The sequence below is a fragment of the Anser cygnoides genome, chromosome 3, assembly GCF_040182565.1.
Source record: "Anser cygnoides isolate HZ-2024a breed goose chromosome 3, Taihu_goose_T2T_genome, whole genome shotgun sequence".
NCBI lineage: Eukaryota > Metazoa > Chordata > Aves > Anseriformes > Anatidae > Anser > Anser cygnoides.
In genome coordinates, this window is record NC_089875.1 from 23,907,604 (window position 1) to 23,933,078 (window position 25,475).

At 40.6% G+C, this 25,475-nt stretch overlaps 2 protein-coding genes across 5 annotated transcripts; both read left to right on the forward strand.

Moving 5' to 3' along the window:
* The first annotated feature begins 78 nt into the window (after nt 1-78).
* BROX (BRO1 domain and CAAX motif containing) lies at nt 79-16,471 on the forward strand. 4 transcript variants are annotated; one of them, XM_066993676.1, is made up of 13 exons: nt 79-219; nt 1,467-1,622; nt 2,404-2,510; nt 4,190-4,286; nt 5,632-5,727; nt 6,384-6,456; nt 6,806-6,911; nt 7,461-7,550; nt 8,227-8,312; nt 9,656-9,737; nt 10,927-11,077; nt 12,388-12,547; nt 13,031-16,471. In XM_066993676.1, exons 2-13 carry the CDS (start codon nt 1,522-1,524, stop codon nt 13,115-13,117), a joined length of 1,236 nt encoding a protein of 411 aa, XP_066849777.1. In that variant the 5' UTR covers nt 79-219; nt 1,467-1,521; the 3' UTR covers nt 13,118-16,471. The 4 variants fall into 4 exon arrangements, with proteins under 4 accessions (XP_066849777.1, XP_066849778.1, XP_013029426.1 ...); XM_066993677.1 differs by lacking the exon at nt 79-219 and adding an exon at nt 235-355; XM_013173972.3 differs by lacking the exon at nt 79-219 and adding an exon at nt 545-987.
* Nucleotides 16,472-16,509: 38 nt separating this feature from the next.
* On the forward strand, nt 16,510-25,052 carry FAM177B (family with sequence similarity 177 member B). Its single transcript, XM_066993150.1, has 4 exons — nt 16,510-16,540; nt 19,092-19,181; nt 19,668-19,763; nt 23,953-25,052. Exons 1-4 carry the CDS (start codon nt 16,510-16,512, stop codon nt 24,054-24,056), a joined length of 321 nt encoding a protein of 106 aa, XP_066849251.1. The 3' UTR covers nt 24,057-25,052.
* Nucleotides 25,053-25,475: the final 423 nt, after the last annotated feature.

Here is a 25,475-nt window from a genome sequence, read left to right on the forward strand (position 1 = left end):
GCCGCCTCCCGCCAGCGCCGCCCAGCGAGGGCGGCTGCGCCGGCCGCGCCCGCGACATCGCTACCGGGGCGGCAGCGCCCGCCCGCGGCTGGGGGAGCGCCGGCCCCGCCGTGCCGCACCGCCCCCGGCCGTGACCGAGCCCGTCACCGTCACCGTGCCCGGGCGGGCACCGCGGCGCTCTGCTCCTCCCCGCCGCTCCCCGCCGCCGAAGGGCCCCAGGTGAGCAGCGCTGCGGCGGGCGGCCCCGCTCCGCCTGCTGCGGGAGCCAGCCCCGTGCCCCCCGCGGGCCGCCCCGCGCCCCCGGCCCGCCTGCGCCGGTGGCACCGAGGGGTCTCCGCCGGCAGGGAGGCCGCGGGTAAGCCCCGGCAGCGGGCCCCGGCCGCTGCGCCTCGGCCCCGGGGCACGGCAGGCCCGGGGAGCGGGGCCGGGGCCGTGCCCGCCCGGTGCGGGGGCTGGGGGCGGAGGGGGGGGGTCACCGGCGGATCCGCACCGCGCGGCTCGATGGCACCGGCGCTCCGCTGGCGCTGCCTGCGGCCGGGCGGAAGCGGCGGCGGGGCCGGTACCGGACGGGCCCGGCGCCGGGTCCCGCGGCGGCCTGCCCGCTGCCGGGGAAGGCGCCCGGCCAGGCCCCTGCCCGGCACACCGCGTCCCGGGGGAGATCCAGGCGGGTCTCGGGGCGGGCGGCGGCTGTGGGGCCGGGCGGGGTTCCTCAGGGCTTTGTCCGCTGGGGCCTGGGAAACCGCCGTGGGCCCGGGCACTCTTTGTGTGTCCTCGTGGTGAGGAGCCTTCTCCTGTTGTTCTGTACAAACCTTCCTTGGTTTAGCTTGGGCTTGTTACGTGTCGTCCTCTCGCCGTGCGTCGCTGCTGAAAGCTTCTAAAAACCCATCGTCAGAACGCCTGTCTTAGATACGTTCCCTGAAACTGAAGGAAAAGAAAAAAGATAGGCCCTTTTAGCTGTACCCTACCACATCTCCAGCTCTGTTGCAAGTATGTCCAGGGTTTCAGTAAGGGTTATTACGTAATTACCTTCATCGATATCAATAGTGTCTCAATAAAAGCTAGTAATACATCGATCAGGCACAATATAATGATCGTAAGGAACTGAGATATGCCTGTAAATGACGTCGGAAATACTCAGCCTTACCCAAGAGAGAACAATTTTTTAGTTCTTTAAGTAAGAAGGTATGCAGCAACACAGAACAAAGAAGGTATAGCTTTTTGCCCTACCTAAAATAGTTGCTTCATAAAAAAATATGTATTTTAACAGAATGAAATTCTAAAACTAAGCACGTGAACAATGAGGACAAGGCCCATGAAAGCTTAGTGTTTCAAGTGGAAAACGTTCTTTAGTGTAATTATATATTAAACTGCTCAAATTAATTTATTTCCTAGTTGTTTACATTTGGAATGTATTTTATTTTATTTTTGTGAACTGAGGAGCACCCCACTTGTCTCTGTTTCTACAGGCACTCGCTTCTTTCCACACTTCAGATTTGATGTAAACAACACTACAGAAAGAAAATGACTCACTGGTTTCATCGCAACCCTTTGAAGGCTACAGCTCCTGTCCCGTTCAATTTTTACGGGGTAGCCACCACTCCAGCCGCAGCAAAGATTTGCAAGTAAGTGTGCCTGTGATTAACTTCAGTCTGTCTCTGACAGTTTGGAGGACATCTTGAAAAATAATGGTTACTCTTCAGTTCTTGTTCTGAAGATAACTAGGAATGTGTGGGCTGGGAGACAATGAAACACTGATAACGCTGAACATTTAGTTACAAAGAACGAATTATCCAGTTTTCAAGTTTCTTAGTATACAGCAAGACCTATTATAATAATTCAGAGGCAAAAGACTAAACATTTCATTGTCTTTCTGATGACTATGCATTCTTCTGCAAAAGATTGATTAAAGTAATTTCCATAAGTAAGACGTGAATGTTCGATTGTAGCAAGGAATATGGTGAAAAGAGATCTCAGTTTTCGTAGATCTATCCTTATCTCTTCATATGCTTATCCTATTCTAATGTTGAAGAATGCTTCTTGTTACTTCTTTCCTTCTCTTGCGCCCAACCTCTTGGAGATAAAGGAATATTTATTAATCTATTGTTCTATCACAAACAAAAACAGTAAGTACTGGTTACCCATTGCTATCGGTCCGCAATGGATTACACTTTAAACTAAAAAAGTCAACCTTACATATCCAGAGGTGAAAGGAAGATTCTTCTGTATTGATTGGCATCTTTCTTTTAAAGCAGCTTTCCTTGTGTTAAGGTAGCTAATTTGAATGCTTAGCTTCCTTAGCCAAAAGAGTGGTGGTAGACATGGGTGGGTTTAACAGTGTGTTTTCAGGTTAAACTTCTTGGTTTTCTTTTTTTTTTCTTTTCTCTTTTTCTGCTCCCCATACAGTGATTTGAGACTATCTCGAACACGGCTATTGGAGCTATTTACAGACTTGAGTTGCAATCCAGAAATGATGAAGAATGCAACTGACTTGTACTTCTCACTCTTACAAGGTAAGAACTGCTAATAAAACAAGAAATACATAGTTTGTGTTTTAATGACACTTCTCTCAGATTGTCCGTTGAGCTAATCTTAATGTAAGAAGCTCTGCAATTCTCAGGAAGCCAAGTATCTTCATCGTTTTTGTGCTTGATACCAGTCATGGGCACTTGTGAGGCCCTTTCTGCAAGTTTCAGTGTCCTTTGTGGCCTGACAGCAGAAAGTGTAGGCAGTCCTGTCCTCTTGCTTTTAACCTCGTTCTGCTTACTGGAGGAGAAAATGTTTGTCTCTTACCATTGGGGTGAATTGCTCAGGTGTAAATTGAATCTTGTTACTTAGTTGTTAGGAGTCCCTCTTCGGTGTAAACTCCTGGTTTGTCTAATACTAGATAATAGAACTTACTGCAAGTTTACGCTTCTGCTGCTATTTATCTTGGGTATATATAGTTTCTCATTAGCACAGCGTCCATATTTTCAGCAGGTGGTCACCTGTGATGGAGCATTCCCTTGAAATCTTCCTCCTGCCAATATTTTTATAACTCTCTCTGTAGCAGTCAGGTGCTCAGACAAGTTACTCGGGATCAGGTTTACAGGAATCAGGTGACTGATGAAAAATGTGTTACCCTTCAGTCTGGAAAGTAAAGCAGCTCAAGTTGATGTAGTTCTCTCAGTCTTTGCAGGGGTGTAAGCTAGTTAAACATTTTAGAAAAATTAAGATAACAGTCAAAGTTACTGCAGATAAGAGTTGGAGAGTTTCTTCAGGAAAACACTGTGTTTGGTCACTAAAATCTCTCGCACATGAAAGAAACAAGTATTTTCTGACTTTATAAATGTGTCAGAAATTAGAATTGTAGCCCAAATCAATGGTGTTGCAAGTCTCGAGCTCTTGAAGTCTGTAAGACCTGACTAGGCCCAAACCAATCTTTTTCCTCCCTGAAAAAATCTTTCTTAGGCTTGCATACGCTAGCATTTGAACATTCCATAGCATGAGCTCCATCCTAGTGACTGCTGCTTTCTGGGCTGCTGGACATGAAGAAGCAATTTCCTGCAGCCCCAATGACTAGCTGAGTCCATGCTTATAAGCCTTTTTTCCTCTTCCTGTTGACCAGGCAGCTTTCCCTGGAATTTCCCTATCATCATTACAGTAGCAGCGACAGGCACTCATTGTGAGCAGCCACAGCCATCCTGCACCCAACTCTGTCAAACTCCCAGCTAGTCACCATATGGGACAGGGAGACATCTGCAAGGTTTTCCTTAAGCAATCAAGACTTAAAATCATAGAATGGCTTGGGTTGGAAGGGGCCTGCCATAGGCAGGGTTGACTTGCAGGGTTGAAGGCTTGCAACTTGTTCTAGTGAAAAATGCCCCTGTGCATGGCGGGGGGTTGGACTAGATGATCTGTAAGGATCCCTTCCAGCCCAAATCACTGTATGATTCTGTGGAATGGTAGCCTGCTGGGCAAGGTGTTTTTGTTTTTGTTTTGTTTTTTTAGCATGGCCAGTTTGTCTTTCTGCAAGTCTTACTCTCAAGATACTGAGGAGTAAAAGTCCCAGCAAGTAACGTGGATTTTTGAGTGGTACAACAAGAAACATTTCTTTATCTGTATTCTCACTCATCCCCATTTCTTTGTTACTAGTTTCTGTTTCTTTCTTTGATATTGCCTGGCAGTACTTTTTTTTTTCCTTGTTCTGTAGGTTTTATCCTTTCACTGGATGGCTCTTCCCAAGAATGCAAGTTGCGATATATTCAGAACTTTAAGTGGACAGACACATTACAAGGGCATGTTCCCAGGTATGTATGCTTTTATGATTATAGGGTATGCAGCTGTTTTCTTTTGTGCTGTCATCTGTGCATATATGTAATAGAACATGTGAAGGAAAACTTGAAAATGTAACGAATGCTACAAAATATACAGCAGATGTTGCACATGGAGTATTTTTCAAAAACTTGTTGCATTGTGTTTTTGATAGTTGCCATACTGTATTAGGTGTACGTACTGAAGCATGTGCCGCATTTATATAAAAAGACATGGTAATGCATGTTAATGGTAGGAGGACTCATTGTTTTTAAGTTGATCTACAAGCTAGATCTACAGTTGGCTAGAACAGTGCAAAAAAGAACCTTGAGAATATTTGTGAATTGAATATGAAAGCATAGATTACTACATTTTAAAACTTTGTCATTTGGCAATACTACCTTGTGACTTTTTTTTGAAGTCCAGATGTTTCTCAAGGTCTGATTTTGTTGATTTCCTCTGAAACTCCTGGTACATACACTCCTAGTACAAACAAACAAAGCTCCTGCTTTATGTAGGAGTGTAGCTCTGGAGAGAACCTGCTGGTTTATTCGATTGTCTCTTTATATCGTAGGTAACTGTGTTGTATAACCATGCTTACACGTTTATCACACTTAATCTAGAAGGAGTGCTCAACTTCCTCAAACCTTTTATTCCCCTTAGAAGACGATCTGATGATTAGGGCTCTCTTCTAATTTTGTCACGGGTGTGAACATTTGTGCTGGTGCCAGCATTATTCTCCTCACTCTCACACCATTCTTTTTAAAGATAATTAGCTCCTAGGCTATACTGAACTTGTGCTTATGAGTTGCAGTCTTTTCAAAAGCCATGTTTTTAGCTTCGGAAACTTCCTGCTATTTGCCCATGCCATTTGACTGCAGTTATATAAATACTTGCAATAGCATTCATTTGAGGGAGATGTAATAGACTCTGACTTACTAACTTAACAGCTACACTTTTTAAAGCAGACGTTCCAGAGCAAGGCTTTCCACAAAATGTGCAATTTAAAAAAAAAAATGGAAAAATGTCAGCCACACCCAAAGCTAAACAAATCTCAAGTTACTGTTTTAAAATAAAAGTTCCCAAATGGGAAGGGTAGGCATTTGAATGCGAGAAATTAAAATTATGAACTCTTAAAGGGAATAAGTAAAAACAGAAATCTTTTAGTCAGTTCCGCAAGTAAGTATGTTTGACCTGGGAATTGTTGACTTGTACAGGAAAAGTGCTTTATGAAGAGAAATGCCTGCTTATGTTGCCGAACTGTCAGCAGAGAGTTTGTCAGAACAAAACTGAAAATACTAAATTGTTTAGGGTGGTGTTTTTTTGTTTGTTTTTCTTTAGCGCCCAGCAGGATGCAGTATTTGAACTGGTTTCCATGGGTTTTAATGTAGCTCTGTGGTACACAAAATATGCATCGAGACTTGCTGGAAAAGAAGAGTAAGTGTTTTTCTTTTCTTAGTAATTCTATTGCAGCAATATTCCACCAAAAATCATAGGTTCTGAATTCTGACTGCTATAGTTCATGTCCAGCTGAGACATTAGATGTTCAAGGGAGCAGTTGGCCTTCGTTTATGTTTTTAATGTGCAAGTGCTCTTCTGCTTGTGAATGAAGAGTACTGATACCATCTGGCTATGGTATAGAGAAAGTGTCAGTTGTGAATAAAGCCTTCCTGTTTCCTGCTCTAGAAATCAAGTACAAAGTTCAGATTCTTAAAATCACAACTCTGCTGACGCTTAGCCCTGCAGATTTCTAAAGCTTTGACTTTTAGCATCGAGGGTCCTTTTTACTTAAAAGTCATTACAAGGTCTTGTGTTTCTTTCTTCAGGTGAGTTCTATTTGATTATTAAATGATTGAACACTACAAGAAAGTTTTTACTATGAAGGTAGCACAGCACTGAGACAGATTACTTAGAGAGAGAGTGGTATCTCCATTCTTGAAGGATTTCAAGATTCAGCTAGACAGAGTCATAACTGACCTGATCAACTGTTGGCCTTGGTCCTGCTCCAAAGCTGGATGTTTCAGTAAATGACAGTTAGAGGTCCTTTCCAACTAAAATTTCTGTGATTCACTCCATATTCTGTCCTTCCTTAGTATAACAGAAGATGAAGCAAAAGATGTCCACAGAAGCCTGAAGATAGCAGCTGGGATCTTTAAGCATTTGAAGGTAGAAAAACTGTCTTTGCTGTCTGTTCTTTGTCTCTGAGTACTTGACTTTTTCTCTTAGAAAAGCCTTTCCTTTTCTGATGAGATTACAGAATAAACCAATACTTTAGACTACCTGAGTGATACAGGGAAGAGAAGTGTATTAATATACGTTGTTATCAGGTGATCCCTTTTTCTCATTGGCAGTGGAAGAGTAATCAGTCTGTCTACCCACTAGTACCTGCAACAGTGTGGCCAGCTGTCTTGGGACCTTCACTGAGTGTTCCATCCATTTAGGAATAAGGGACGTGTTTTGCATTGGCAACAGCGGTATTAAACCTAAACTGACTTTAGACTTGCTTTGTACTTAGGAAAGTCATATTCCAAAATTGATTACACCTGTAGAAAAAGGAAGAGATTTGGAAGCTCGACTTATAGACTCTTACATCATACAGTGCCAAGCAGAAGCTCAAGAAGGTACCTTCAAATACCCGTTTGTTGGGGTTGGGAAATGGTAGTCTTTGTCTATGACTTCTGTGAAGTCTGCTTTGCAGCAATACCAGCTTTTTCTTCTGAAGTACTGTGGCTTAGTGGAGGTGGTTGCTTTTAATGAAACCTAAGTTACAATTTCAGGAGAAAAATGCCCCAAATCAGTCTGATATTATAAATTTAAGTACATTGGAGAAATACGTGTCCTCTTCTTTACTTTCATGCAGTAAATATCAATGTATTCCATACTTAATTCACACTTGCCTAACATAAATTCCCAGTTCCTTTCCTTTAAAATATTTCCAGTGTCTGTTTACTGTTTAGTCTTCAGACTAACAGTCCTTCAGCTTTCCTATTAATTTGAAATTATTCTATTCAAGAAACAGTCTGTCTTCATTCTGCAGTTCGCTTAACTTGTGAGAACGTATTTGTTTTCTGCTAATGTAAAGGTTTTTAAATGTGTCTGCTAATTTAGTGTGAAGTTTTTAATTAAGCTTTAGTACTGTGGTGTGGAATGTTTATTTTTTTTTTTTTCAGTGACAATTGCTCGAGCTATTGAACTGAAACACAATCCAGGTCTAATAGCTGCTCTTGCTTATGAAACAGCTAACTTTTACCAAAAAGCTGGTAAGCGTCTTGGTTTTTATCCTTAGTGACCTGGTTATTACCAGCAGACATACTTCAATTGCTTGTCAGTTGCAATATTAACGCTGCTTCTCAGTGGGTAGTTAGTGGTAGGAAATGCCAGTGAGAGAAGACAAGACAGTAATGAGCAACGGCAACAAACATATGGTTGGTGTAAGTGGAGTGTGTTTGGCTGTCTTTGGGCAGCAGAGTGTGATGCAGACAAGTAAGCTGTGTAGCAGTTTAATTCTCTACGTCCTCACAGATGAGCAAGCTGATCTGTAGCTTTGCAAAGGCAAGTGGGAGAAGTGCAAAAGTACATGAATAAATATGAGAGAGAGAATATTGTAACATACATAGTATTTTTATAAGTCGCTGCTTGAAATTAAGCTAGGATCCAACTTTGAAATACTGCCTAAAAATACTTGGGAAAATTAGCCTTCCAAACATAGTGGTCAGCTGTTTTGAGGATTCTAGGAACAACTGCACGACAGCTCAATAAACTGCATGTTTTTGGTTTTCTCATAGTTTCTTTACCCATTTGCAGGAGTAATTTATGTCACTTTGTAGCTACTTCGTAGTTAAGATCCAATGTTAAGTTTAAGAATTCTAGTCTTTGAGTGTGTGTGGATTTTCTTTTTCAAAATGTCTTAAAGAATAACATTACACATATTCACAGATCAAACATTGTCCAGTTTGGATCCAGCCTATGCAGGTAAATGGAGGAAGTACTTAAACTTGAAGACCTGTTTCTATATGGCCTACGTAAGTACTTGATTAACATCAGTCACAATTTTTAATGTTATTTAAGGTCTGCATAGGGAATGGGGGTTATGTATTGCCTTGACTTTCTTTCCATGCTATGAAGAGACACTGCAGTATCAGGGGCATTTGAGGTGTTTTTGTTGAGCCAGGTGAAATTTCTGCAGTGTGGAATTTACTGTGATCACCTATCTTTAAGTGAAGCCAATCAGGCTGAGCATAATACTTGTTTTCCATTATCTTTATCAAAGTCTGATTCTACGCATAATTCAGAGCTGCTCATCTTTTTTTTATGAAAGCCTTGAGTGAAGCTGCATCAAATGTTAAGTGCAATTCCAAGTCCTGTCCCTTTTATCGTGACTGATCCCTGGTGCAGTGGCACTTGGGATTATCAGCTGCTCCGTTTGCTGATTGCTGGGTAGTTCTTGTATCCTGTCATAGTATGTGATGTGGCTATTTCATAGCGGGAAAAAAAAAAGAGGGGCCCAAACTACACAGTTAAAACAGTTGTCTTTCTCTTACTTTAAACCTGTAATTAAAAGCTTCTGGTCTTATTAGCAAGCTTCAGAGTAAGAGATGGTCAGAGCTGTAGTGGTTGATTGTCTTTTACTTTTGAATTTCTGTAATATGGGCAATGACAGATTAATGCTTGATGTACTGTGGGATAGGATATTAGAGCAAGATATGCAAGGTATACGTTAGTTCACGACACTGTTCCTTAACTTACAGTATTTAGTAGCTAAGTATTTAAACTCAATGTCTCCTGATAATAGCAAAAAGGCCTCAGTTCTCACTGGAATACAGTATTGTCTTCGAGCATAAGTGTGCAGGAATGGGGCTTTTTGGGGTGGAAAAGTTGATAGACTACGGCAAGATATCTCAGGCAGTAGAAGTGGTCTCTCTTCTGGATTCTCTAATGTTTGTTGCAGGCTCAGTTTTTGTGTGTTAAGGTGGTTTAGTTTTTAGTCTTTGCTTTGTAAACTTGACGGATGTTCATCGTCATTCTGTGATAGGGTTTAACGCTGCACACTGAGACAGCGAGACAGAGATTTGAACTAGACTATTTACTGATGTTTTTGGTGTGAAAGCCTTCATGAAGCTCAAAGTTACTCTTGGCTAGACTTGAGGCAGATTGCTTTAGACCCAGCTCGAGTGTTTGTGTTGAACTGCGTTGTTCAGAGTAAATGTACTGTGTCAGTGCGTGCTGCTTTGACTTGCATTCCCGAATTGTCAGCTGTCTGCAGGGAATGGCAGCTTCAAAGACAACTGATGTAAGGAAGAGCAAAAGTGAGTTGACGTGGGAAGTACCCACTGATACTGGTAATGATTTTGTCCTCTCTCATTAGGCGTACTGTTACCATGGTCAAACTTTACTGGCCAGTGATAAATGTGGGGAAGCAATTAGATCTCTCCAAGAATCAGAGAAATGTAAGTGTGATTGAGACGGGATTATGTATCTGATGATGACAAACCTGTTTTATTTTGCTGTGTTGTGTTTATTTGTCTCTCACAAACGGAAGATTTTCTCTCTTGCCTGGTAAAAATCCAGCACGCTTGTAAACAGACAGAATACTTTTTTTTTTTGGGGGGGGGGGGGGGACGACACACGAGGGATCTGTCATCCCAAAGGCTGTCTTTCATAAGGGGGCTGCAGAAAATTTCTTCTTCATTTCTCAGCCTGTTAAAGGCTGGCTCTGAACTGCCTACAATACAGTATAAAAATGAATTGATTGGTCAGCATGTTTTCTGCTCTGCGTGTTAAGTTACTGCAATGTTTTCTGCTTTGGAGATGGCTTTGTCTTAGATTAAATAGTAAATCTAGACTATCACTCATTTTTCAAAGTTGTTTTGTTTTGGTTTTGTTCATTTTTTAAACAGGTTTCAGTGGTTTATTTCCTTTCTATTCATTTGAAAGGTAGATTAGTGGAGCTACATACAGGTTTGCAGTAGTTCAAGGACTTCTGAACAGCATTCTCCTTCAAAACTATTGCTCATGTGGAAATATGTTGTTCCTACTGTATCGTGTAAAGACAGGCAGCTTTTTCTGTTTTACCCCAGTGGCCCGCACTGCGTAACTTTACCACAATGTGTAAAAATGCTCAAATCATCTTATTTGAAACTTATAATTTTAAAAATGTATAAAAAGAATTGAGTAAGAACAAACTAAATTGGATTACTTGCAGTAAAACAAATATTGTGTTTTTTACTGTGCCTGCTGTTCGAAGAAGAGTGCTTGTTTTCCCGCTCCATATTAAGTACTGTTTATTTTTGTACGGCAGCTCTGCATGGATATCTTCATACCCATTCTTGTTCCCTATTGTGTTGCACAGTTTTCAGGCTTACTGTTGCATTTTGCCCCAAAAGTAAGAATGCTCCCGTGATTCTCTCTACTCAGAAAGCTATCTTTTTTTTTTTTTTCTTCCTATTCGTAGTCTACTTTTCGGATGCAGAAAATCTTGGCTGGAAGTGCTGCTGCCTTTTAGCTAGTTTATTTTTGTTTCTAAGAAGTAAGAAGCCTGAACGGATTCTGATGTCTCTTATAGCTCAAGCTGTAGATCAGGACTGTCATTTAACAAACTCATGTAACAGATTTTTATTACGTTCCTTTCTTGCAAAGTTTTTGCCAAGGCTGAAGCATTGTGCAAAGAATATGGAGAAACCAAAGGGCCTGGGACTACTGCCAAACCTTCTGGACATCTCTTCTTTAGGAAACTAGGAACTTTGATCAAGAACACACTAGAAAAATGCCAGAGAGAGAATGGTTTCATGTAAGTAATTTGGGGTTGGTGCAGTACTCTATATGGACTGTTAATACCTCATTTGCTTTTATTTCAGGATGGGGTGGTAAATTATTCTTCAGTTCTTGTATTTCTTTAGGGCGTGAGATGTAACTTGGAACTGTAAATTGCTTTGTTTTTTTTCTTATCAGATTTGCTGTGGGGTCTGTGCTATCACCCTCTCTTCTATGCCAGTTCAGCTATGTAGGTTGAAGTGATGTGCTGGAGAGCTTAAGCTGTTTCCTTCCTTCGTTCCTCAGCTACTTTCTCTTCTACACAAGAGAAAGTCCTGCAGAGGCTGCTGGGTTGCATTAATGACCTTTTCCCTGCTGCTGGGATGTAGTAGACAAAAGAGGACGGAGGGGAAATGGAGAAGACTGATAGCTGATTCTGCTTTGCTACCAGGGAAGTCATGCCTTCCATGAATGACATGCTTAGGGTGCTAAGAGCTTTACCAATCTAGGTATAACTAACGTTAAGAGTAGGGATTTCTGTTATTGTCCCTTCCAAAAAAAAGAGTTTCAAAACGGTTTAAAATAGCAAGATTAGTTTGACTTTAGAACTCTTTTGCTGATTCCCTTCTCTCTTCCCCTCATGACTTAGTATTCCATAATAGGTTTATTTCCCATTTTTATAATATTTGAAGACGTGTCTTCACTGAGAATTGACTAAACACAAAGGATTGTCAAGTATGTCAAGCTGAACGGCAAATAGGAAAAGAAAGCAGGTAACTAGTGACTGTTTAGGGAGATGTGCCTGCCACAGGGCTCTGACACAGCACAGGAAGCAAGTTAGTGCATATCAGTAATTGTCAGCTTCCAACCATTGTTGGTTTGCCAAGGATAGATTTATATCCTCATTCAGGCTGTGTGTTGGAGCAAGTCTTTGTGGGTGTTGCAGTGTCATCGCTATTACGCAGTGTGGCACATTAAGATTGATCTTGCAGTAGCAAAGCAAAGAGCTGTCCGTATCCTTTACTTTGGGGCATATTTTGAGGTTGGTTGGTTTGTTTGTTTTTCTAAATGTCTTTCTAGACAAAAGGTGGTCTTCTGGTTGATGCCTTGGGAATACTGGTTACCAAGTAGGAAAGAACCCACCTAACTGGGTATGAACAATACCAAGAAGGAATTGCTTTTGTTTTAAATCTTGCTGAGAGAATGCATTCTGGACCTTAATGAAATGGAATGAGAGCAGCAATGATAGCCACTGTAAAAGCCCAGATTGTTTTTCTTTAGAATTGCGAACGAGACTTGCAGAGAGAGTTCATTGTGTTTTCAATATGCTGCTGTATTCTATTACAGCTATTTTCAGAAGGTGCCAGCAGAGGCTCCCCAGCTGGAACTAAAAGCAAACTATGGCCTAGTAGAGCCTGTTCCTTTTGAATTTCCTGCACCGAATGCACACTGGACTCCTGAAACACTTAATGCATTTGATCTCACCAAGAGGCCAAAGGATGACACTGTAAGATAACCTTATACATTTTTCTTTCCCATTAGCTTTATTCTGTCTATAATAAATAGGTATTTTGTTTTTTGTAATGCTTCCCACCTCAATGCAGGGCATAAACACAAGGCTACCACCTGAGCTCACATTTCTCCTGTGCAAGGAGGCAAGTCAGTTAATCTCTGCCACACTGTTGGCATCTAGAAATTAGGAGTAATTCTTTTCCAAGTCTTGAATAGGAGGAAATTCTCTGATGTGTATAAGATGCTGAGATGTTACAGGAGTGAATGCTATAGAAAGATCCTTTTAAGAAAATTATTCATTTACAAATACTGAAACAGTCAACACTGAGCTTTTTTCCTTCCTCTTTGGTCAAAGGCTACAGCTTTGAAAAGAGAAAGGACTGTTAGTTTACGATATGTAAAGTTAGCCATGCATAAATGCTGTGCAGACATAGTGGTTTGTACTTGTGGTATTTATTTATTTTTTTCTTGTTCACAGGCTAAACCAAAACCAGATGAAGAAGTAAAGCCTCTGAAGGAACCAGATATAAAGCCTCAAAAAGACAGTGGATGCCAGATTTCTTAAGTGTCATAAGTGCTTTGAATTCACTTTAAAACTGTATTAATTGGACTCTGGGGCTTTTAGTTCCAATCTCCCTTTTTCTGGTTCTTCTTTGTTAATTTAGAAGACTAATTTAGTTTACTTTTGTTAGTGTACATCTATCTTGCTTGAGCATGTGATGGATTTCTAGGAGTTTATATCTGACTTATTTTTGGGTTTAGTGGGATATCATAGAATGAATGGTCTTAAATGTTCATATTGTGCCTCTAGAGAGTTTCTCTTTGTGGGTTTAGTTTCTGCCCACAAATAGCAACAGAAGTATCATGATTGTAATTTTTAAAGATTTCCCATTAAAATATATGCTTATGATGTCACGTTCTGCAAACCAAAGTTTGCAGGAAGAGTTATATTTATTTACATTTGTCATACAGGCTTAGCATCCGGTCGTGTTCTGATTCACTTAAATGTAGTAAGTGAAGAAAATCTGGGTTTGGTATTTAACGATTCTATGGTATTTAACAGCACTTTCACAGAACTTGGAAAATCTTAAGTTCTGCATAAATGGAACACAATTTATATTCTTCTGAAACTCTTAGCCTCCATTCTTTCCTTTCTAGATTAAGGTTCCTGTATAAGCATTTGTATTGAGTGAAATACTTTTATCTTGTATGTCGTTAAGTTAAAATCCCTTAGTATTAAATTGTATATGAAAGTGATGAAGCAGGTAATATGGAAGTGCTTGAAAGTTTGAGTTTTAGCATAGTTTTTGCCAAAATGGAATGTGGAGCTATTTTGCCAATACAGATTTTTAATTCTCTTAAACGTATTGCAGCTGTAGTAATTTGCTTAGCCTGCCCCCTTTAAGGATCAAGCTAAAGTTAACTCATTTCATAATCATGATTTCTTAGTTGCTCATTGTTCTTCAGAATTGTGTATTTATGTCAATACTTACATCTCAACTTAATTGATTTTCTTTCTACACAACTAGATTCCATCTTTCCTTCTCCCCCCACTTTCCCTTCCATCTGCTACGTCCAAAGGCACAGGCTTACCTTTGTTTGCTAGTGCACATGTAGATGCTGGGACTCGTTTCCAGTAAGGCTTTTGGCTGTGGGTGTATTCCAGTATATAAATATCTTAAATTAAGCAGATCATGACTAAATCATTCCCAAAAAATCTTCTTAGGAAAGGTTCTTATATGGACTTGTAATTCTTAATTCTTTGGACGTTTTCGTGAACCAAGCGGTTTGGTTGAATCAAGTTCACTGTAAATAGTTCAGGGCATAACCAAGTGGATTGTGTCAGATTGCGGTATTACTTAAGCCTAGCTGTGTAACCTCTTATGCCATAGCTGTTTCGGTAAATATGATGTAGTAGTTTAAAAATAGGCTAATGGAACAAACTAATTCACTTAACATGTGTTGCTTTTCAAGACAAACTTTGTTTACGCGTAGTTAAAATCCTGTGGCAAACACTGGATTGTTTTGCCCAAGAAACTGGAGACTGTTTTGTGTGCAAAGCATAGAGTGCTGTCAGTCAACGAACAGTTCTCTTTTTGGTTTTGTTGGGTAGTGGCAAGAATTACTGTAAATATTATTTAGATTGCCTTTCCAATATGCTCAAGAATATAGATGAATTGACTGGGAGTTTTGGTTAATCTGGAAGCCTAACAACCATGTTCCTTCCATTATGATTTCTTTTTGTAATTCTTAAGAATGACGTATTTTGAACGGTGACTTTTTAATATTCTTTTGCTGCAAGAGCCTGTTTTTTCTGGCACTGATTTAGAGGCTCTCATGGCTGAATCTGCAAATGTTGTTGGTGTAAATAGTCTTTAAAAACTTGTGCTCAGTCTGAATACTGAGCACTAGGCCCTCTATTTTGTGCTTTTAAAATGTACTGATAGTCTTTAATCTTCTATAAAGTAAACTATTAAGTTCTTTGTAAGATTTGTATTTAAATACTTTTAATACGCTTCTTCCATGTTTCATGTTTCTGGGTTTACAGTAGTTAATCTCCACCCAGCACGTGACACTCCTGGAACTGAAGGACTAAATTTGGCCCTTGGATGCTGATGCCTGCCTCCCACTGGATTTGGTAGAGGAGTTTTGCCTGTCAGCCTAAGGATAATATTTGGTCACTTGACTATTTAGCATGAATATGTGGCGTGCCTGTAATGATGGTACTGGTTCATAGTATAAGCAAGAAAACATACCCGTATCTGTGTAGAATGCAGCCAACTTAGCACTTGAGAATTTCCAGTCTTGCAATTTTCATACGATATGATTGTAAATATTTCTTTCTGTCCTTTTAATTTGGTTGCACTGATTTCATTATTGTGCTATTGGTAAGATTTTTATGGGAAACATTACTAAAATGTATTTTTAATTGCATATGAATAAAATAAACTCATGAAGCATTTCTCTTCAGGAAACGTGAAAAGAGCCAGTAATTTGTCTGTTTTCCATGTGAGTTCAGAGAAGTTAAGTTTCTCAGTATTGGCTGAGGGATGACATGTTTTACTCTGTACCTGCACCTAGTATCTAACTAGTATCTAAATTGAAGTTCCAGCATTAACATAAATCCTGTTCATGCCTATTATTTATTCCTGAAACAAACAAACGCAAGAAATTGTCTTTTAAAGGTCATTGCCAAATTATTACTGCAATAGGATCTGGTGGGTTTTATTGTTGTTTTTAAGTATAGCCCAGTTGAGTGAGGAATAAAATGCAGTATCAATTGTCTGGCACAGAAATGGCCCTGTAGTGGGTATCTGTCTCCAGATTTTGAGTGTGCAGCACGTTGGCCTTTCCACATTGACGTTTGGATTTGTTCAGATCGTTTTCTGCTGGCGATGCTCTCAAATCAATCAAGTGTCACATGGCAGCTGAGGGCCCCTTGATCAGCTTTTCACGTATCAAGTCCTACCTTCGTTGGTGTCTTCGTGGATTGCAGCCTATCTGAAGCAAGCCTGTACTCTGATTAATTAAACTTCAATGGAATCAGATACGATGAGGTTGACCAAGCAGCTCTGTTTTATGAAGACAGTCACCATGCGATCTTAACCTTCATAGTTTGAGAATTTGTATATAACCACAAGTTTCAGAATATCATTTAAGATAAACAATCTGAATGTGTCAGCTGTTGCTTCATCATTTAAAATATTAAGTATAATAGCAAGAAACCGCATCTATCATGAATGTTACTTTTTCCGGTTTAATACAAATGTAATAATTACAGAGAATGCTTTATCCCTGTTGTATAGCCACAGGAAGACTTAAGTAAGCAAGGTACTTTTGTTAATTGGGTGCAGGTAGAAGTAGTAGCTACAATGAAACCCTACAAGACAGGTGGTAGGAAGAGGGGCAGAGATTCTCTTTATCTAAAAAAAGAAAAGTCATTAGGCATGATTTGGTATGCCTATACAAAGTTCCAGTGCTCGCAAAGGTATGTGGTATTGTAGGATATTCTATATGCTACGTGAATGAACTTTCATATGTGCAGGTTGCTGCACAATTCTTTATATTGCCAGCAGGTGGCAAATGAATTTATAAGGAACACATTTTTTCATTCTCAGAGGCATGGCTGGCTCTTTCATTTCCTAGTGTAAATTCATGCTAATGCCCTTTAGCCACTGAGGATCTAGCTCAGCTTCTAGAAGAAAAACATAGCCTAAGGAGGTAAAATGCTAATTATTTCTTCCAAGTGTGGTATACTTGAAAACCTGCAAGTACAACTCTTATCACATTTTTTCAAGAGTAGCAATTTACATATGCCCTTGTGCTCTGTTTATTTTTTTTTTTTTATTTCTATTCCTACCCACCCCCTTGCTCTGCTCTCCCTTTTACCTGTTCTTAACCTCATGCAAAGTTTGCAAATAGTCAGGACCTGCCCACAGTTCAAATACAAGCAGTTCTTGCATCCTGTAGCTTTAGGGTTGGGTTTCCTGATTTCCCGCTGGCTCCGCACTGCTGCTAATGCTACAAGGCAGGTTTTTAAGTGAGCAGATTCTGTGTGAAAACACTAAACATACTGAGTCTAGTGTCTCTTATTTGTTTGTCCTGGGAAATACTACTCTCCTGCATCTATTTTTATGTCATGGGGCGTCCTCAGAAATTTTTACAGGTGGGTTTCCTTTTTAATTTGTTGATGCTAAGTATTTTTCAAAAATGCATGTTTGACCTTTTGTAGCTTTTGAAGCTTCGTAAAGTGACTCAACACTGACTTTTTAGTGGAAAGAGATCTGGGACATAACTCTTGTAAAAAGCACAGCAGTACCAACCTCATTGCCTAATTTGTTTATTGTTGTAAATTTTGTACTTTTTCTTCTTCACCTTCCCTCCAGTAAACAAGTTGCATGTATAAACAGTGAAAAATAATTTTTTTCCCTAGCTGGCTTACAGACAGAAATGTAAATAAATAATAACTGCACAAAAATGAGTGCCCGTGTTTAAGAACATCAGTGATGCTATACTCTTTTCTCAAGGATTTCCTAGTTGTGATGTGTAGTTCCATATTATCTGAGCTTTCCCCTGTTCATAGAATCACAGAATATCCTCAGTTGGAAAGGACCCGTAAGGATCATTGAGTCCAACTCATCATTGAGGTGTTTTAGGAATCTCCTGGACCTGTTTGTACCATCTGTGGGGAATTTCCAGTTCATGTCTGGCAACTTGAAGCCACCTCCAAGGACAAGGGCGGATGATCCCTTGAAATATTTCATCAATGTCATCATCCTGGCTGGATGGCCTATAGCAGGCTCCCATGACAACATCCCCGTTATTTGCTTGTCCCTCAGTCCTTAACCAGAGGCTCTCAGCTGTGTCATTGCAAACTGCCAGCTCCACGCATTCCAACCCTGCTGAAGAGCCCGTAGCCACCCATCATGACACCACCGCAGGACTCTTCCCACCAGGTTTCGCTTATGCCAATGGTGTCACAGCTCTGGGACTGAGTCAAGGCTTCGAGCTCCTCTTGCTTGTTCCTGGTGCTGCATGCACTGGTGTAGAAACATTTTAAATGTGCTTTGTTGCACTTCCTGGAGCAGACTGAAAGACCTCACTAGCACACAATCCCTCAGATTTCCGCGTGCTGTCCCATAGCTTATCACTGGTGGGCCTCGCTTTATCCGTTTCCTCCTTTAAAAAAGCTGTACTGATCAGCCTTGCTAACTCCTGCGCAGAAATCCTTTTTCCCCTCTGAGAAAGGTGCAACCCATCAGGTACCAGCAGGCCTGGTGTTGTGTAAACCATCCCATGACTGATAACCCGAAATTCTGCCGGTGGCACCAGCCCTGCAGCCACTTGTTGATCAGCTGGGGCTGCTCGTGCCTTTCAATATTGTTCCCTGCTACCAGGGCAGAGGAAAACACTACCTTTAACCAATTGCCCCAAAGCCCTGAAGTCCCTCTTGATTGCCCTTGCTCAAGTCCCTAGACAACCAAAATAAGTAAAAAATGTATAAAAAATAGACCAAAAGAAGCATGTTCTTAAACAAATTAATGGTAAGATCTTGTGACACCTGTCATCTCTGTTTGTCACTCTTTCTCTGCCCTTTTGAAGGGCAGTGAAATTACATTTTCTGAGATTCTGACTTGTCTCTATGATGCAGAATTTGGTCTTTTTGATTTTTTTTAGAACGTTCTTATTTTGAAATTCATCTTATTGAATCACCTTAAATGCAAAAAAAAAAAAAAGCAATACAGGAGCCCATAGCTGATGTAGATCATCACAGCTACTCAAAAGCACTGTGCACAAGATTGTTTCTGCCTGTCTAATGTTAGTCTTGAGCTCTTTGAGTCCTCATTTTCAAGACTGCTTTGCCTGGGATGCTGTGTAATTTAGAGGGAAGGTGGCATCGAGAAGAGACTTGTACCTTCAGTGTCTACTGTACTAGAACTGCGCTCGTGATGGCTATCTTGATGAGCAGGAGGAGGATACTACCTAACAAAAGAATGAGGGCAACAATAAAGATGGAGACAATTAAGACCTCAAAGAAGCAAAATCTCCAAGGAGGATCGTTTATTTTGCAAATGGTGATACCATGGAAGAATACAGCACAGAAGAGGAAGAGAAGGAGCAGCAGCAAGCCTGTTGATACGGTGAGCTCCAGTTATTTTTCTCTGGGGCTCCAGCAGGAATAACAGGAAGAAGGCAATCCAGCTTGGATGAAACAGTTTCCAAAGCCTCACCAACTATCTGTCTATATCTATATATTCAGAACTTTCACATTTTGTCCTAGTCTTGGAAGTGAATCAAGCAGCTTTACTCCCAGAAGTGCCTCCAAGTGATGCATCTCTGAGACTCATCTTTCCAAACTCAGACCTCCAGATAGCTGTTGCATGTCTTGACTATCCTAGCAAAATCTACTGTTCATGGTGGAATTCTGTGAAGCAAATAATTTATTAGCTGAATCTGGCCATGGACAATGGTTAGTGAGGCTTTTTCAAATCAATTAACACATTAGCAGGCTTTCTTCTTTGCAAAGTGGCAGATCACTTCATATTAAAAGCTGTGTGGTACAAGCCAATGTTTAGTGCAATTCCACGGATGAGCTTGTCTTTAGGTTTAAAATTAAAGTTTTCTTCTTGTTTCTGTCCTGTATTCCATGCTCTCCTGGGGGCTGTATCTCCAGTTTTGGGAAGTTCGAATTGCAACTGCTTCATTTCTTAGTAAGTCAAAGTTTCTCCTCTGCTCTGCTCTGCTCTGCTCTCCTTTCTCTCTCTCTCTCTCTCTCTCTCTCTCTCTTTCTCTCTCTCTCTCTCTCTCTCTTTCTCTTTCTCTTTCTCTTTCTTTCTCATCACTTGGCTTACATTAATGATGGATTAATTGGAATGCAGTCACTACTCAAATAACAGAGTTGATACTTTGCTGTTTTTTCTCCTCCTTTTAATATTTATTAGTATTATCTCAAGTGATTATCACCAGGGTTTTAAATGCTTGAAGGCTTTTAAAATTAAGTATTTTGTTTCAGTCAGATGATATAAACTATCAACAATGAAATATTCAGACCAGATTGCTTGGTATCAACATATTGGTCTTTTCAGAAGGGCACATTTTACAATAGCTAGAAAGGAGCTGTCCCTGTTTTTGGGTACCTAGAGGCAGCCTTAATGCAAGTAAAAGAGCAATTTGAAAACAATGGCAGAAACTGATTATCACACAAGTAGGTAACAACCAAAATACAGTACATTAAGTATGCTGTGAATTTTGTGTCAATTAGAACAATGTGGCAGAAAGCACTTGCAGAAGAACCAGAACGGGGCGATTCTAATTAAAGATGGGCCATTTTGTCTGGCTCTTGCCCCAAAACAGATGGAGTCATTCTTGACAGTCTTGTCGAATTTATTCTCAGACTTCTAGTCATGGTTACTGCATCAGCTTCCTAGGTAATCGATTCTAGTGGTTTTAAATTATTTCACTAAAATTCTTTCCTTATGCAACGTAGACCATGCCATCTGCATTTCAAGTTTCTCTCTTGCCCTATCAACAAATTATCCTTTTGTCTTTCATGATCTTTTCCCGTATTTGACTGTTACCATGCCTCCTTTTCGATCTGTAGACTAAACAACACCATGCCTTTGCATCTTTCTGCCTTGGTTTTATTTCCTGAGATATTTACTCATTCTTACTGCTGTTCTCTGGACATTCTCTAATTTGTCCACGTGCTTTTCAAATGTTGTCATGCCCAAAACAGAACAGAAGCCTCCAGCTGGGGCTCACCAAGACAGAGTAGTACATAACTGCTACCTAAGCAGCTGTTTCCCATCTTAGTGTGAGTGCAGAACCCTGAAATTATTTCCTTACATCCTGTGTTTTGTTTTTTTTTTTCCGGAATATTTTGCAGATATTCTTTTGAATTGTATTCCTATTTTCCACAATGCTTTCAACTGTTCGCAAAAATATATTCATATATTCATAGATATATCTATTGCATCAAGCCATCCACTAATGAATGTACTCAGTATAGTCAGAGCCTTGCTGTCTGTCCCTCTGTGCTGACAGTGAAATATTGGTAATTAATCCCTGTATGCTCTTTCACTGCAAAGCAACTTTTCTAAGAAAAATCAGACCCATGGCTGACCCTTTTTATCTGAAGTAACATGAAGCTATTTACTGCCATTCCTTCCTCTAACATTCAATACACTTTGTGCTATAGTGATTTTTTTAAATAAGCACCGCATTGCTAAATATAGCATTATGGAAGCTGCTTAGATGAATTATTGTTTATTACTATATAATGCATTAATTATAAATTAAAATGATTACATTACAGTTAAACAGCAAAAAGCAGCTTAAGATGGCAAAATAAGTTATGCAAAAAAGTATGAATAGCTGTATGGAATCTGAATTCAGTCCTCTGGCCTTATGCAACATAACAGGCTTTAATTACAAGATCATGCTCCACTTTTTTTCCAGAGGACCACTGCCTGACTTTTTGCAGAGGATAGTTACTCACTCAAGAGAGCATGGTCTATTTTAAGTGTCTTTTACACATCTGTGCAGTCCTCTTTTATTTGCTGTGTAACATTGAAATGCTGTACAGAATAGGGACCTGTCCATCTCCCCTTGGGTTCTCAAGGAGCAATGGCACATAAGTACCTGAATTCTCTGCAAATATAAATTTTTACAATACAAACACAAGAGTCAAAATTGTCCGTAGTCAGCTAACTCAGAGTACCCAGCTACAAATGTCATGGGACATTTAGTATTTTACACCATGGATTATGTTCCTATGCTTCTGTAGTGGCTAATGAAGGGTCAACACTTCTGCCAAAGGACTGCAAGTATGTCAACTGGCAGGCACACATCAAGCAAATGATGAACTGTCAAAATTCACATGGGGATTAAATGGGAGCTCTGGGACAGAGGCTGCCGTAGTGTCTAACTCACTGTGTCACCCGCAAGTTGCCTCTGTTATAAAAACATCTTTTCTTCCTCCTTGCTCCTCTGTCTTCTCTTTCATTCACGCCTTCTAGGCTCTCCGTGACCAAGGGTGGGGTTCCTGTGGACAGCATCATTACTCACCCACAGTCCTTACCAGCTCCAAAGGCAGATTCTGCTGAGCCCAACTGATAAGGAGGCGTGACTCATGGGGGAAAATGATGCATGTTCACAGGATATACAGCTCCTTTTCCATTAGTCAACATAAGTAGGGGATTTAATGAAAAAATGCAATGAAAAGAAACTCTGAAACTTGTCCTAAATTTGAACTCTGCCACTCATCTTTCTTTTAACTAAGTTCACTCTAAGGTTGTATTTTCAAATAGTTTAAGTATACTGAAAAAATAAAAGAGGAAGAAGAAGAGGAAGAGGAAGAGGAAGAGGAAGAGGAAGAGGAAGAGGAAGAGGAAGAGGAAGAGGAAGAGGAAGAGGAAGAGGAAGAGGAAGAGGAAGAGGAAGAGGAAGAGGAAGAGGAAGAGGAAGAGGAAGAGGAAGAGGAAGAAGAAGAGGAAGAAGAAGAGGAAGAAGAAGAGGAAGAAGAAGAGGAAGAAGAAGAGGAAGAAGAGGAAGAAGAGGAAGAAGAGGAAGAAGAGGAAGAAAAGAAAAAAGGAAAAAAGAAAGAAAGAAAAAAGAAAAATAAAAAGGGGAAAAAAGAAAGAAAAAAGAAGAAAAAGAGAAAAAAAAAGGAAAAAGAAAAAGTACTTCTGTGGATTGTCCTATGTCCCTTCCACACATGAATCTTCTCTACAGCTTTGTGTGTTTGGATCCTGGGCAAACATTCCCAGGGACAGAAAAAGCTGGATCTATGGCCCTCTCTGTTCAATCTCAAGACTCTGAAACACTCTAGTTCCACCCCTCTGTGGTTTATAGCAGTGAAACAAAGAATTGTTTTAACATGGACTATAGAAAAACCATTGTTTCACTCCTACCCATGTTTTCAAACAATCGGAAGTCCCTTTCTTCTCCATGTGGCACAAAATACTTCAGCACTAACAACAGATTATCAGCGACTGAAAATAAAGTTTCTGATAAGTACGTGACATTAATTACTGTATTGCAATCAGTGTGACCTACAGGGTGTATTAATTAGCAGGTAGTGAGTCAGTTGGGTTTGGGCTAACTCTATTGCAGGTTTACGAAAAGCAGTTGAGCATTTGAGACTGGACTGAGATAACTGGATGGAGAGCAGGGTGCAAATACAAAAAAGGTGTAAGGAGCAGTCAAACAGGAGAAACCGGCCCAGGGCCGGGAACCGAGGGCATAAAGAAAAAGAAAATGGGTCATAAAAACAACCGCTGCCAAGAACATTGTCTCAGAAAGCTGGCACCCAGACAACGCAGCAGTGCTGCCAGAGGTTTATTCCAGGCTGTGTTTGTCAGCTCGCTGCGCCTGACAAGGTGGGGCCTGGAAGCAGTTGCAAGGAGTTCATTTTCTTCGGAGATCAGCAGCTTCCAACAATATTAAAGATGTCAGTTCAATTTTTTATCCCCTCCACAGAGGAAGGCGGATGTATGTAAGGAGGTGGAAGTGGTTAATTGCTCTGAGGTTGTAACAAGGTCCTGTAATGACTTAAACTGAGATGAGTTTAATTGAAACATGGTGTGGAAGAAATTTTTTAGACAGCAAATGGAGTAAGTGAGATATGGCTATCCCAGAAATGCTGGCCAGCCATTTGGAAAAAAAACTTTAAGGGCTGGGTTATGAAGGAGATAAGTAAGGAGGAGACTCTCAAGCAGGGAGGAGGTTTTCACTAAGTAAATCAACTGTGCCCTGTGTCAGCTTGTCTGCTGATCCTCTAGGTTCGCATGGATGATTGCTCCGTATCATTAACTGCCACCAGATAAAATGCCCATTGCCAAAAGCCCTTGAGTATAAAGATGATGTTCCAGTTGTTATTTCTTTTGTGTGTGTTTTCAGCTTGTGGTTTCCTTGGAGGGAAGCTTGCCATGCTGTTTGGACTCAGTGAACCTAAATACAAATATGCAGCAATAGTGGAACACTACAGGGCCAGAAGGAGGTAAATAAGACCTGTACCTCAGGAGCATGGAGAGGATGCACTTTACTTAACTCTACTCCTGTGATTTTTGCCACATGAGGTATTAAAAAGTGGTTTCAGCCCTGAACAATTTACTGTTGGAGCAAATTTGGTTTGGTAAAACTTTTCACTCTTTCACTTAAAGCTATTTGAAAGCTTTAGGAGAGTCTTGAGTATGATCATTATCTTGTGTCCTATGACATGCACCGATGCTCTTGTATGGTGTGATCTGCAGTTACTGTATTTAAGCTTGATTTTGATTGTAAATGATACATGAAATTGAACAAGTAAGAAGTCAACACAGCCTTAGGGGTTTTATTCCCCAGATCGATGAGATGGGGGTGCATGGTAAAGGTGATGCAGGCGTGTAGTCAGACTGTTCATTTTAGTGACACTTTCTGGTAGCAGAAGCAGAAATCAACACTAGTCTGGAAAAAATTTTGGGAAAAATATTGGCCCTATTTTTGTGGCCAGAGTCAGGGTATTGTGTTTATAGTATCTCATGAGGAAAAATTTCAAGAAATAGAAAAGCACCTTAGAAAACTTTGTCTAAGCAGAAAGGTCTCTTGGGAATGTGGGTGATACAAAAATTCTCCCCTAAAAGGTAAATTATAAAATGTTTTTCTTTTGCTGTCACCAACTCAATGAAAGCCTCTGTGAGTGTGATAGCTCTGTTGTAACCCTCCAACACTCCTGGTTTTGTTAGTGCTGTTGGCTCTTGGGTGAATAAAGTACCACAACTCTAATTATCCCTTCACTAATTCTTGCCAGGAACAAAATAACCTGCCCTGCTTCGTTATGCTGAGAGACTGGTTATTGACTGCTGTGATAATGGTTATATTACTGCACATTTCCTTCATCAAAGGCCTGTCCCGGTGTTTCTTAAGGAAACACTGTATAGTTGATCATCTAGGTGAAAGTTTCACAGAATCACAGAATCACAGAATCGTCTAGGTTGGAAGAGACCTCCAAGATCATCTAGTACAACCTCTGACCTAACACTAACAAGTCCTCCACTAAACCAGATCACTAAGCTCAACATCTAAACGTCTTTTAAAGACCTCCAGGGATGGTGACTCAACCACCTCCCTGGGCAGCCCATTCCAATGCCTAACAACCCTTTCCGTAAAGAAGTTCTTCCTAACATCCAACCTAAACCTCCCCTGGCGCAACTTTAGCCCATTCCCCCTCGTCCTGTCACCGGGCACGTGGGAGAATAGACCAACCCCCATCTCGCTACAGCCTCCTTTAAGGTACCTGTAGAGAGCGATAAGGTCGCCCCTGAGCCTCCTCTTCTCCAGGCTAAACAACCCCAGCTCCCTCAGCCGCTCCTCATAAGACTTGTTCTCCAGACCCCTCACCAGCTTCGTTGCCCTTCTCTGGACTCGCTAGAGCACCTCCATGT

Bases quoted from the DNA above. Each gene is read 5' to 3' on its own strand.
- FAM177B (XM_066993150.1), top strand. From the start codon at position 16,510: ATGCCTATACAAAGTTCCAGTGCTCGCAAAG. The intron at 16,541-19,091 runs GTATGTGGTATT...ACCTCAAAGAAG, and splicing joins AAGTTCCAGTGCTCGCAAAG to CAAAATCTCCAAGGAGGATC. The intron at 19,764-23,952 runs GTAAGTCAAAGT...GTGTGTTTTCAG, and splicing joins TGCAACTGCTTCATTTCTTA to CTTGTGGTTTCCTTGGAGGG.
- BROX (XM_066993676.1), top strand. From the start codon at position 1,522: ATGACTCACTGGTTTCATCGCAACCCTTTGAAGGCTACAGCTCCTGTC. The intron at 4,287-5,631 runs GTATGTATGCTT...GTTTTTCTTTAG, and splicing joins TTACAAGGGCATGTTCCCAG to CGCCCAGCAGGATGCAGTAT. The intron at 5,728-6,383 runs GTAAGTGTTTTT...GTCCTTCCTTAG, and splicing joins AGACTTGCTGGAAAAGAAGA to TATAACAGAAGATGAAGCAA.